This window comes from Hippopotamus amphibius, chromosome 13, assembly GCF_030028045.1.
Source record: "Hippopotamus amphibius kiboko isolate mHipAmp2 chromosome 13, mHipAmp2.hap2, whole genome shotgun sequence".
Lineage (NCBI taxonomy): Eukaryota > Metazoa > Chordata > Mammalia > Artiodactyla > Hippopotamidae > Hippopotamus > Hippopotamus amphibius.
In genome coordinates, this window is record NC_080198.1 from 97,919,369 (window position 1) to 97,933,308 (window position 13,940).

A 13,940-nucleotide genomic window follows, 5' to 3' on the forward strand; every position below is an offset into this window, starting at 1 on the left:
CTAGGTTTATTCTCACACTGTATGTATCCTTTGTCCAGTTGCATAAAACAAATGTAGAAAAATTTAAAATTCTATTTTATCAGTCTTTTAAACCTTTAACAAATAATTTTACTCTTTAAATATTTTCTGTTTTGCCAAAATTCTAGCCGCTCCTTTTCCCAAGCAAAAGAAAGACAAATTAGTATATGATAAAGACAAGCTACTAATACAATTGAAAACATTTAGGATGTGGCTATCAGAAGAGTCCCGCTGAAGTTTAAATAACATTAAGTCTATTAATCATCCATCCTCTTAAAAAAAAGTTAGGCAAGCTGGTCAAAAATACAGTTACTATAATCTACAACTTCTTTATCCATCTCTTAGTTAATTCTATGAGATGCAGAGTCTCATAGAATTTCAGATATCCTTTGACAAAAAAAGATGGCTGCATTTGTTTCGATGTGAGGATAGGTAGCCAAACAGGAATACAATCAAATATAAGTGCAGCCAGCAAATCTTCTTAATGAACATTATTACATTCTTAATTAAATATTACAGTAACTACTTGCAAGGCTGTTCTGAGCAATTCATTAAAATATCTGAAGTTGATTTTTTTGGTTGATCTAGTACACTTTAGTGCTATTATTTAAAAATATATATGATGTTTCCTGTGTATAACAGTAGAAAATTTCCTTGTAAAAACTTTGGAAAAAATTTAAGAAATAGTACTTATAATGAATACTGAATATGTCTTCATTTGCGCCTATCATATTTATCTAACCTATTTCATCTGTTGCCAAATTGTTACTACTATGAATGCCGCTGCAGTGCATAACCTTGCCTATAAATCATCGAGTGTGTTGTACAACTGTTTCCTTAGGATAAACCTAGAACTGGAATTACTTCATCAAAGCATCACACTGTCACAGTGCCCTTTTGAACGCTGGATCAACTTATACTTCCACCATATGTCTTACAGCGGCCACATCAATGCCTACCTCTAGGTATATCCATTCAAAAAGAAAAATCACTGTCAATGAATAAGCAAGAATGAATACTCTCCTTGTTAGGAAAGCCATCACATAAAATAGCGCCTGAATAGCATTTATCTATCGGATGGCTCAAAATCCAAAAAGAAAATACTATAATTCAAAACAAAATTTCCTCCTAAGTCATGCGCCTTTAATTTTTATATGAAGTCCTTTTAAAGGAAGCTGGCTGACAACCCATTTGTTAACACTCTGCAGCGATGGCCACCTCACCACAGAAAGGGGAAAGTATGGACTTACCAAAACAGCCAGTGGGAGAGGAATAAACCCCATCCTCCGTGCCACGGAGTCACTGTAATCAGTGTACGCCTAGACAGAAGAGGAGAAAGGGTTTGCAGGACTTCAACAGCAGTTAAGAAGTACAATTCCCTCACCACCAGCAAACGTTCTAAACAGGTGAGGCTGTGAGCAAGAAGAGAACCCAGCACCTATCACGTAATTCAGTAAAATGGTGTGGCACTCTAAATGTTCACAAGAAGTCTGAAATACAAAGCTGCATAACTGTTATAACACGACAGAAATCATACCCTATGAAATGTTAAGTATTAGTATTATTTTTATTATTTTGTCAACATTTAGTGTTGAGAACATAGATAAATAGGAAGTTTATGTAGCTTTCCCTTAATTAATATCCCATGCTGAATTAAACCATTGTTTAGTTAACTTCAGATTATGGCTTTGATATAATGCTCACATTTTTCTGTCGACTGCTAACAAGGTCAAAAGCAAGGCTGGCTCTATATTCACTGTAGACCTAAAGACAAGTGAGAATGAAATATTAAGTAATATAGTGCAAACATAGAGGGCAGAAAGATTTACCCTGTAGATAAGATGTTCAATAACTAGCCAGGAAGAAGGTGCTAATAACCAAGGACATCTGGGTGGTTTTTCTCTATTCGTTTTGCTACAATAAGGGTTAAACACAGCCTCAGTTCCCCCAACCGGTATGTTCACAGGTCTTGTAAAGGGTTCTCTTAAACAGGGGTAAGTATTCAACGATTACAATGCTGAGAGTTTAGAATTTGGGAAAGAGTGGCTCTTTTAAGTACAGAAAATAATTCTGAAACTTTACATTAAATGAACAGTTTAAAAGTTATGATTACTGTCTGTCTAATGAGAATGAAGCCCTCTTAGGAGAATGAATGCTCAACATGATACAGGGCTGAGTTAGAGAACACAGCAGTTAGGAAGGCAATCATAAACTCTCATGTCCACTAAAAACTGCACTAAGCATGTGAACCAAGCCTACCAGTTTTGATTGAAGTTGCTGAGAAAATGATCCCATGAAAAGGGATTCCTGTTTTGAGGAAGCCAAGAGAGTAAACGGTAAAATTACTTTCTCAGGGCTTTGTAAAAAAGTACAAAATCATATTTTCTTCAAGTATATTAAAGCATTCAGAAACCCCATAATCCAATCATCACATTGTAGCAGCTGCAACTGCATTACAGTTTAATTCTTTGCCTCTTGAAATAAAACAATAAGCACCAGAGTAAGACAAGGCACATCCCAAACCAAATCTCGACACCTGGGGAAATGACTATTCACGCTGGGCCTGCGGGAGGAGTGAGGACTGCACTAGAAACTCGCCTGCGTGTCGTTTACAAGAAGCCTACAGCCGCATTTCTGTTTCTGGAAATCCTACAGAGAACCTGGTTATAATATAAACCAGATCTCTCAAAGTTCCAGCAAATGTTTTCACTAGAAAAATATAAGGCTCTTGTCTTCTGGGACTTATCACAAACCTATTCATAATCACAGAAAAAGAATCAATTTTTAAATATAAAACATGAATCTCGTCGGAGAGAGAGGTTTTGATATCTAATGTTTTAAACAGAAATAATGTGATTTTAAAAAGTTTAAGGAGACAGATTATGATGGTTATTAACAGTTTCTAACGGTTTTGAGTTAGTGACACCCTGATCTCAACTACTGGCCAATCTATACCTCCACCCAAATGTACAGAACCAGAACTGTTTCATATTGAAATAATGTACTTTCAGTAGAATAATTACGTTTAGAAATTTAAACTTATAATTCTAACTTTAAAGTAGTAGTACTTTTCTATTTTCATAAATGCAGTAAATTTCAACTTGCTATTCTACAACATTATATTAACCAGGAGTCAACACCAAACACTGAATTGCTTATTAAAATACATACATCTGCAGTAATGTCATTGAACTTTGTGATAAAGGCGTGTTTTACAATATCCACAGCAATTTCTGATGCAACCACCATACAGACATCTGGAAACAACACCCAGAGATGATCTATAAAGTAGGGGAGAGGAGAGACAAGTCAAACGGTTAATATGAACAGAATCTACAATATCCTGTCACAGGTTACCATAGAAACCTGCACTCTCCACAGGGCAAACGATAACGTTTTCAACAAGTGGTAACAGAGAGGGAACCAGCATTCAATTAATTATCAGAAGAGCCATATTTTAATTCATTATCAGAAGAGCCACATTTTATCAAGATAAAGGATAAGTCACTCAACACGTATTTATTCTGTGCTTTCTCTGTGCCAGGCCCTGCTTGAAGGGGGCACAGTGGTGAGCAGAGCCCTTGGCTTCCTTCCCAGACCAGCACGGGGCGACGGGCGGGATGGCTAACGAAGCAGGCTCCTGGTAGAACTCCCTGGCTGCCTCCGTGTGACAGTGAATTACTAGTAGGAACACGTGCCGAAGTCAACTGAACAACCATTTTTCCCTCCTTGATCACGAAGACTTAAAGATGCTGCTCAGTCATGAACTTCACCGTCACACAGATGCACTTTGTCAGATTTGCTCACCTTTACCATATTTATTAAAATATCAATTCAGTACCAAGTACCTGATACAAAAATGCAAACAGATAACCTCCTTAGACCTCGAAGAAGAATATAAAGGGGGACAGAGCAAGAAAAGGTTAGAAATGCTGACTGGGACCTGTGGCGACCCGGCACCTGGGCAGCTGGCAGGTGGGGTGGGGAGAGCACACCTGGGGCTTGGCCTGCTGACACGGCAAGGCTGTCTTAGCCTCATGTTTCACATCCTGCTGAGGTTTGGGGAGTCAGGGAACCTATTTCAACAATAAACAGCCTAGCTGATGTTGGCTACTGTCTAAGTTCCAGTTTCCTCATCTACAAGACAAAAGCATCTACACTTCACCGTTACGAGAATTAAATGAGACAATGACTGAAGTGTGTAGCCATGGGCCCAGCATAGCTTGTACTGTGTTTATGTTATTCACCACCTTGGGAATTTAGGGTAAGCTTCCATAAGTGGTATTTTGGTTTAAAAAAATTTTAAAAACGTAAAACAAACAAAAAAACAAAGAATGAAAGAGTGACGAATCTACCCACAAAGACGTGTTCCTCTTATCACACCCTCAAAGAAAACTAAGATAATTTGTTGAAAGTCAAGTACAAATGAGTACACGACTTCAAACGCCTGGCTGTGAGCAGGTTTAGGGATTACTGTCCTTTGGCACAACAACACTGCAGTGTCGGGACTGCTGATCCCACGTGGGCTCTGCTGGAACCAGCCACACACGCCCGCTACTGCCTCTCATGGACATCCTGTTAGCTGACTTAGTTACCAAGCAAGAATCAGCTACGCAGAGAATCCAGGTGTCTGTGTGGAGGAGGGGCTTTGCTACCACAACTCGAGGAGCCTTTGGCTCTATTCAGATGAGACCTCATGCCACTGTAAGATATATCATTTGATTTTATGGTTTCTACAAGAAAATAACTTCTGGAAATATATTTCCAAGATCATTCTACATCTGTTTCTGATGTTTCACACATACATGAAAACTACCAATGAATCAAAATAAATTAACAAGAAGTTATTAAATGCCTATAACATGCAAGGTATTTGGGGTATTAAACTGCAAAGCAGGATCTCGATGCTTAAGAACAAGGTTATACAGAAATATCAGACATAAAAAATTCAAATTACTTGAGATACCTGATCACTTCCCACCAAGCTCACTTCAGCACACCAGACTGCATCATAATTACCTGTCTATTTCCTCTTTAGCCTGTGAGTCCTACACACATCTTAGTCCTCTTCCCTGTGCCACAGTGCCCAGCATGTAACATACACTCAGCGAATGTCTGCTGGCTGAATGACTGATAAAAATTCATGGAATCCCAACTTCCTGCCAGCCTTGATTCAGAGATGCATAAGTAACAAAGTTCATTGCTTTACATTACATTTCTTTATCTTTATTCAAAATGCTAACTCATAAGCAATGAATGAGTAAAAGATAAATTCTAGGAAAGAGTAAAAGTTCTTCTGGTGAAGCCCTAAAGTGAAAAACATCTGACTGTATTTAGATAACCACAGCACACTAAAGGGGCCTGGAAGCTGCAGCGCTCAGCAGGGTCCACTCACACACTGGGTACGCAGCTCCAGAGGTGCCGTGTGGTTCACGGGACATGATGGGTCAGACACTGTGGCACGTGGTCTGGCTCCCACCACATCACAGGGAGCAGACTCACTCCATCCTACTGGAACGGACATTTCCAACACCCAAAATGTGGAACAGCTAAAGGTTTTTGAAGTTTTCTGCAATACTCATCTTATTCCATGGGAGAGAATGATTTCTGGCTCAAGAGTAAAATTGGAAGGCACCATATTTGTTAAGAGTTACTTACCTGGATTCCAAGAAAACTGTTCCATGTTTCTTAGACACACTATTAGCAAAAGCACATAATTTGTGAACCGTTCTTTAATATCTGAAAAAAAATTAACATACAAATAGTAGAGTATATATAAATAATAATATAGTATGTATCTAAAATAGCTTTCTTTCAGTCAGAACACGAAATTATATTATATATGTAATTATCTGTAAAATAAATATATTATTTTATATATAGGGTGGCGCTACACTGGTAAGCCACTTACTTCTTTCACCAACATAATTCTCATATGGAAATACCAGTTTTCTACACACTTCAAAAAATATTCAAACCATCAGTCTGCTCAGATTGAGTCAGATTCCTTCAATGGTCTTTGGGAACGTAAGGAAACTGTTTTCACTTTAGAGAAGAAGAAAAAAATAGAAGAGGGTAAAATACAAGACTTTTGGGTCTGTCTCCCTGACTATTTCCGATCTGGTAAATAGTAAGTATACAAGTACTGACTTGAAGAATCCTTCAGCTAAGAAAGTGCTAGTATTACAACAGCATTACTAAGGGTGCATGTGGAACTTAGGGGAATAAAACAAGACAAAAATGATGATATTTACCATAAATTAGTAAGTATTCTGAGCTTAGTCTGAATGAATTTAATAAAAGCAAACCACTAAATTCCTGCTAAAGGCTTAGTTCACACATTTCACTTTTGAAGCTGTTAATTCTTATCAGAGTCTAAGATACTATGTAACCAGGAAATGGAATGAAATAAATCTATGTCTGCCTAAGTCTGGTACACCCACGTGTCGGGTCTATGTAATGGGGCTGTGGCTAGAAGCCATCGCGCACGCGTATAGTGCCCATCTCAAAAGCCTGTGTACATCTGCTGTCACTTCCCTAATAACCCACACCGTGGGACCCCCTGCAGCCCTCTGCGTTTCAGTTTCCCTCTGAAGTCCTTCCTGGGACTGCTTTTCTCCTCCTTTCTTACTTCCACCATTCCCTGTCACTCCACAGCAAGTGATGTGGACTTTTATTCAGCTACATTAAACCTTTTTTTAAATTTATTTTTTATTCTTTATTTTTAAAATTTTAATTTTTTTTACTGTTTTATATATATTTTTAATTTATGTTCATTTATTCAGCTACACCTTTTTTATACGGCTACACCTTGGCCTCTGTAAGCGAGCGGGCGCTTCCCACGTGTCTTCTTCCCTAACCTCCTGAACTCTCTCCAGTTCGCAGCAGGACCGCTTTTCTAGGGTAGTTCAATAGCCCTTATTCGTGAGGAGTCTGAGCTGCACCCTTACTTCTTCAAAGGCTGGGGGGCACGATTTGCTGTTCTATTATGAAACTGTAGAGTTATTTCTTATGAAACGTCATGTTTTGGGTGTAAGCTCACAGCACAGAGAGTCTCAAGGTGAAGAGCACAGGCGGGCCCCTTGAAGGGCATCCCGGAACTGCAAGGAAGGGTGCTGTGGGGTGTTTCACACAGATGCTGTGACTAGTTCTAGGTTACATTTTCAGTTTATTCTGTGATTTCAAAAGGGAGTATAGGTTAGAAGAAACTGAGAAGAGTCTGTCAGAATAATTTCCATTATAATAGGAAATAAAACGTATTCTCTGTTGCTTACGTATAGTTAACTGTGGGACTTAGTTCATGGGACTAGTTAAATTTGTCCATGTACCTTCAGTTGGAATTCTGTACAGTTGTTCACAAAGCTGCAACTATATGTGTGCTAAGCCCTTTGGATTTCTAATTTCCATTAACAAATTTAGCAAACAAATGTACTTATTTCTAACCTTTCCACAAGGTATGGATGTATGATACAGACTTGATTCACTGCAGAATTGTTTGAAAAGAAACTGCCTTGAGAAATTTAAAATATTATTTGTGATAAGCCAACATAATTTTTATAAACTCTAATATAATAAAACAAAAACAACAGCAGTGTTTAAATGGATCATATCTGATTCTTGGACACACGGTAGCTATCAGCATAGAGGAAACCTATAATCATTTCAATTCTAACACTGATAAAAGGGGAAAAACTCCATTTTATTAGGCGGATATTTAAGGTAAAACAGATTTTAGAAAAGCAGACTATTTCAAAAAAATGTATGGATTAATAAAAATTGATAAATTCTGGTAGATAAATGCAATTTTACACTAGGAGGGATGTGAAAGGTGGTGAGTTTGAAGATTAAAAATACAATAAAACAGCACTCATTTATCAATCTAACTATGAAAATGAGGCTGCTATGTGAGTATTTAAAAAAACCCACTATGTTTCACTCTTATACTTTCACAACTTTATTTTTTGTACATTTAAATAATTTACAGAGATTTGACTTTTAAAATTTGAGCATTACTAAAGTAGTCCAAAATTCTGACACAGTTTCTCCACAACAAAATAAAATCCTATATAAGGAAATACCATTTTGAGAAGAATAATAGATTCTAATTATGATAAGATGTAAATATGTTGTGGATTGAATTATTCATCTATTTACGATATTAATGATGCAATCCACAACATATTTACATCATATCTCATCTTCAGAACAAAGTTTTGACTTGGACTGAAGTCCCACATTAATTAAAAAATGAAACTCCTACCAAAGTGGGAATGCTTTCTCTTAATCTTTACTAGGAGCTTAAAAACACTGGCGATTAATGCTTTAACAACATTTCTGACACTCACACCATTAAGCTGCTTTTTCTCTTCTAAGTTACCACTAACAGGGGTATACTTTCACATGTCTATAGTCACATTTTAAATGTGCAATGAGTGACTATTTTATTTCCAACAGCCATTCAAATTAGCGCAGGTACACAGGCTTGTGCTGCGAGTTAGAATCACCCTGAGCTGGGACCTTACTTCAGCCCAGCGTAGCCCCTGCAGGGACTTTTCTGAACGTACAGTTCACGCTGCTACTGGGTTAGAAGCTATGTAAAAAATGTCATTTTAAGAACCCAAATCAGAACGGTCTAGGGTTCCATACTCAGCTGCGGCTTACACTGACACGAAGCGGAAGAAAGGACAAAATGTTCAAAGTTGGGTTTTATTAACTAAACTCTATTTGTGTGTCCTCAGGTAATTCCTGTAAAGAAAATGTACAGTCAGGCAAAAAACTGAAAGGGATGAAGTCACTAAAATTTCCAAACCAAGTTTTCGACACTAAACTACGTGAGGTGCTAGGCTTGACCCCGTGCACACGGCAGCTGTTTCGCAGGGAAGTTCACAGGGATAGAAGCCCTGGGGTGTGACCGGCAGCACCCTGTGGACCGGCTCGCATTTCCCAGCCGCCAGCGCCCGCAGAGGAGCCAGTAAACTCGAGTCACTGCGGGAGAAGCAGGTTTTACTGATTCCTCACCTATTCCTTAAACATCCGAGCAGCACACGCAACATTAGTGAGATTGTCGAGGGAGATTTTTCTTTTTCTTACTTGGGAACAGGGTTTAAAAGCTACCTTAGGGTAAAACTAATTTCTTATAAAACTTGAAGGGAGATAGAAGGGGGAACAATGCAGATTGCCCTGCACTGTAACAACTATTTTACCTCTAACAAAAAGCAAAATTTTTCATGCTGATTACTAACCATTTTAAGCCAAAATATACTCTTGAATTTCTCTGTAAACTCACATGCACTGCTTGATCAACATGCCGTTGTTTTCAGAGTTTTCTTAGGACTGAAATATTCAATTCCTAACCTTTCTAAGCCAAGAGATTATAATTTTGGGGACTTGTTTGTGAAAGAGAGGAAAAGAGATATTAATTATATCAACATACTGGCGACAAGCCTGAAAACTGTTCACAATCTCCTCCTCACGACACACAAAGATTGAAAACCTTTAAAACTTGAAGATCTGCGTGTCTAGTTTAAAGCTCTACAGGGAGTGCCTACTCTAACCAGGTTGCTAGTGTAAATAAAAATAATATGATTTCTGCTACAAGTAAAATTCTTAAAGTTGAATCAATATATTCCATAATTAACTCCTGAAGCTGAGAAGAAATCCTGTAGTATACCCCCCTCCCTCCTAACCCTCCTCTCCTCCTTCATTTTCAATTGGCAGCACACATTTGAAAGAATATTACTGCACAGAAGGACATAGCACAAACCGCCCTCAAGCTTTGAGATCTAAGGTCTATCCCTGCTCCATAGGACTGTCTGAAGTTTGTCATTAGTTCTTTTTGTTTCTTGCCTAGTTATCAAATCTCCTATAACTCTAAACATTCCTTTGCTTTAATATATTCACATGCCATTATTTTCCTTGTCTAATAGAGAGGCAAAACTTATGTACAGTGAACTTCTACTTGTAAGTGTACAATCTGATGAGTTCTGATGCATGCATAAGCTGGGCCACCACTCCCATAATTAAAATATGAACAGTTCATCACTACAGTAGTTTCCTTGTACCTCCTCCTGGTCAACCTCCACCCCCAACCAGCAATCACTCTTTTACTTCTATCATCATAAATTAATGTTGTCTGATCATAAACCTCATAAATATGAAATCACACAGTATGTACTTACTTATGTCTGGCCTCTTTTCACTCAGCATAAGGCTTTTAAGATTCATCCATACAGCTGAATATACACTAGTTCCCTCTAACTGCTGAGGAGCGTTCCACGGTGTAGATATACCAAAATTTATTCACCTACTTTCTTCTTCATAGGAGGATTTGGGCTGTTCCCAGTTTTGCGTTATGAATAAAGCTGCCATAACAACTCTTGTACAAGTGCTTTTGTGAAGCTGTGTCCCCAATGGTGAGTTACAGGACAGGTGAATGTGTGGCTGTGTAAGAAGCCGCCAGAAGGCTTCCCAGGGCAGCTGCAGCGTGTCACACCTGCCTCAGTGCCAGGCAACCCTTGGCGTCACTGACACACTCTGGCAGCCACGGGACCAACCATTCTGGTGGGCGGGGTGATCTCTCATAGGCTGCTTCGCCCGTTTTCCACTATAGTGCAAATGGCAACATGGTGAAAGAGATAAATAATGAAAACAGTTTTGACTGTGCAGGCTCCCTGGAAGGGTCTTGGGACTCCCCACCAGGGTCCCATGGGCCACACCTCGGGAACCAAGACATTGCGCTGCTCTGATTATCATAACTGTAAGAGAATGTTTCTGGGGATAAATTCTGTGCCCGCACACTTCTTAGAAAGGAGGCAGTAATGCACAACTGGAAATGCTGAGAACTAAAGAGCCAATCTGAGGTTTATTATCAGAATTCTTCCCTGACTTCACTTAGTAGCTAAGTGAGTGACCTCGGGGAAGTCAAATTACTCTCTGTGTTTCAATTTCCACATCTGTAAAATGGAATAATATCAGCGGCTCCCGAGAAATTTCTTGATTAATGAGAAGCTCCTGAAAGTATGGTAAGGTGCTATATAAATACCTGTAAACATCCTGAGATTACAATAACCAAAATAACTTAAAAAAAAAACTTAGTAAAGATGTTGAGAGAATAAAAGAAAGCACAGTGTAAGTCAAAGGAACAATAGCCCACAGGAAACATGACATTAGAGCTTGAGAATGAATTGCAAAATAATACTGCATAAAGCTGCAGGTAGAATCTGATTGTACATACCGCTATTTGACATTTGAAAAAGATTGTTCTTTTCAAACTTCTTGAAAACACTTCCTTTAATTTCAACAAACTGAAATAGCAAGCACAAATATCATCTTTATCATTACCACAGTTTTAAAAACGGACACGCTACATATAAGACTTAAGAGAATAAATAACATTTAGAAAAGATAATTTTATCCCATTCAGAATACTGCTGTTAAAGGACCATATAACCTCAAAAACATGAAATAAAGTCTCATACTTACATTATTAGACATCATGATAGTCAGCAGGGACTTGTTGTGCGAGTTAAAGGCCACGTTGAGGGTTGTTGCTTGAACCATTATAAGGATTGCATGCAAGACTAGCAGTTAGTGACGTCAAGGGAAAAAACTGAAATCTGCTTTCAGTTTATATTAATAGATAATGCTATAAAATCTTGAAAGTTTATAATGGGGAAGAAAAGATGACTATGCTTTCTAAATCAAGTCTTACATAAGTATTTTATTATCTTTGTAATTTCCCTATTAGCTACAGTTGATATAAATTTGATGGGATAAGATGTTCGCAACCCACATGAGACAAACAAACGCGGAAATGACTGGTCACTCAGACGTGAGCCTTGGAAAACAGCTGTCTTGTTCTTTCTGGGTCTTTGGCATCTGAAGAATGCTTGGGAAACACGCTCTCAGAAAAGTTTATTAAGTAAATGCAATAAATTATGGTAAATACAGAAAGAAGAGACTTAGACATATACATTGTGAATTAACATAATCTGCATTCTAAAATAGAAAAGAACACAGTAAAAGTCTGGAACTGATTTTCCTCTCTGGTTCTTCAGGGGGTGGGGAATGTAAGACAATAAGAAATGTCTGATAATTAAGATTCTTCTTCAGATGTCATTTTTGAAGACATCCACAAGCTGCAGAATTGTACTCATATTACATATGGAAGATTATTTACATTAGAACAGTAACTTTTTCCTCCATTATACTTGGAACAAGCTTTTACTCTCCATAGAAATTTTTCTCGCACAGTCCCTTAACTTCCCAAATATTAATCCAATTCTTTCAAGCATTGCTCTTTCAGAGACAGTACAGAAAAAAAGTCACATGACACATTCCTGTGAACATGTCCTGATCCAACATGGACCTTAAGTGCAGGTATGTATGTGTGTGTAAACGTAGACACACACACGTGCACACCATGCTATACAGTAAAGCACTTACTCTCCAAAAGAAAAGCTTTCAGGAGGTGAGGGAGGGAGAAATAAAATCTCCCAAATTCCTCCCCAACCAATTTCAAGTTTTACTTCTAGATGAACTGCATACATTTTAAGTTGAAGGTTATAACAAAGAATTCATAGGTTTAAAGGTAACTTCAAAAAAATGCTAATATAAGTATGAAAAAGTTATATAGCTCTATATAAATCTAAAATATGTATAAATACAATATACCTTTACTCTAAAGTCCTTGCTTATAGTCTGTTACACTGAGAACAGGACTATTTTCTAGTAGTCCAGACTAGAGACTGAACACTTGTACTAGGTACCCATGTACACAACACATGTACTAGGTACACATGTACACATAAGACTCTTTAGTTTACACTTGTAGTTGACACCTGAACCACATGGGTTTGAACCGCATGCATCCACCTACATGCATACACTTTTCAATAGTAAATACTACAGTATTAAATGGTCCATGCTTGGTTGAATCCTTGGATACAGGAGGCTGATTATAAGTTAAAGTTGGATTAGCCCCTGTGTTGTTCAAGGGTCAACTGTACTATTATAACCAATTTCTCAAAAGAAAGTTCACATTAGTCTTCAGGATAAACACACACATCTTTAAGTCTGAGAAATAGCTAACCAAATAGAAGAACGTTAAATACGCACTGATGGCTGAAATTTCCGAGAAGTCTAAAAGGATACAGACATAGAGAACAGCCATGAAAAAGTGAGGAATCACCCCAATGTGGGCTCTTTTTCTTTCTTTGGGCTCTGTTGCTGTCCAGTAGAGAGCATCTAATATATCTTGTCCAAATGATGAAAACAGACGGTCTGCTACCTAAAGAGAAAAATTTTGGAAAGGTGTTTCTCAATATCCCATTTGAATATGTTACTAAAATTGGGAGGTAACTCAAACACTGGAAATCTGACTTCTTCAATCCTACTAGAAGGTAAGCTCCAAAAGAGAGCAGGATCTTTGTTTACTTGTTCACCTACATCTCCTTATTCTCTAACACACAATGAGTGTTCAAATTTTCTATTATCTGAATTAGGCTTTGTCTAATTAACTCTGTAACAAGGAAAGTCTTACCTAGTAGCAAAAACAAAAGGGAGAGGACACATCAAAATCATAGTTCCTCTGGTTTTAACTCTTTGAATTCAAATTCAGGATTCAAACTAAAATCCTTTAGGACAAAGATATCATGTGACCCACGCTACTCACATCCAATATTGGTAAATAACAGTAGCTGTAATTTGTTTGAGGTTTATCATATAAGAATATAATAAGCAGATTTGCTTCCTAAAGATATTTTCAGGTACTGATCTCCACGAATACAGTACGATAAAAAAAGAGAAGCACATAAAAAGGGAAAAAGGAGGGCTTATCATTCAGGATTCAGCTAGAATGTCACACTCTAAGACAGGACCTTCCCAGACCGTCCAATCTCTTGTGGTCCCTTGTCATCTAATGC

At 37.8% G+C, this 13,940-nt stretch overlaps 1 protein-coding gene across 1 annotated transcript in view; it reads right to left on the reverse strand.

Annotated features, from left to right (window-relative positions):
• TAPT1 (transmembrane anterior posterior transformation 1) overlaps positions 1 to 13,940 on the reverse strand; it is a 60,216-nt gene that overhangs the window by 9,554 nt on the left and 36,722 nt on the right. The window contains exons 5-11 of the mRNA XM_057705166.1: positions 13,171 to 13,306; positions 11,500 to 11,597; positions 11,252 to 11,321; positions 5,677 to 5,757; positions 3,190 to 3,299; positions 1,723 to 1,782; positions 1,269 to 1,337 (exon numbers count right to left, since the gene is read on the reverse strand). Of these exons, the coding sequence (XP_057561149.1) occupies positions 1,269 to 1,337; positions 1,723 to 1,782; positions 3,190 to 3,299; positions 5,677 to 5,757; positions 11,252 to 11,321; positions 11,500 to 11,597; positions 13,171 to 13,306 (624 nt within the window). The remainder of the gene's footprint in view (positions 1 to 1,268; positions 1,338 to 1,722; positions 1,783 to 3,189; positions 3,300 to 5,676; positions 5,758 to 11,251; positions 11,322 to 11,499; positions 11,598 to 13,170; positions 13,307 to 13,940) is intronic.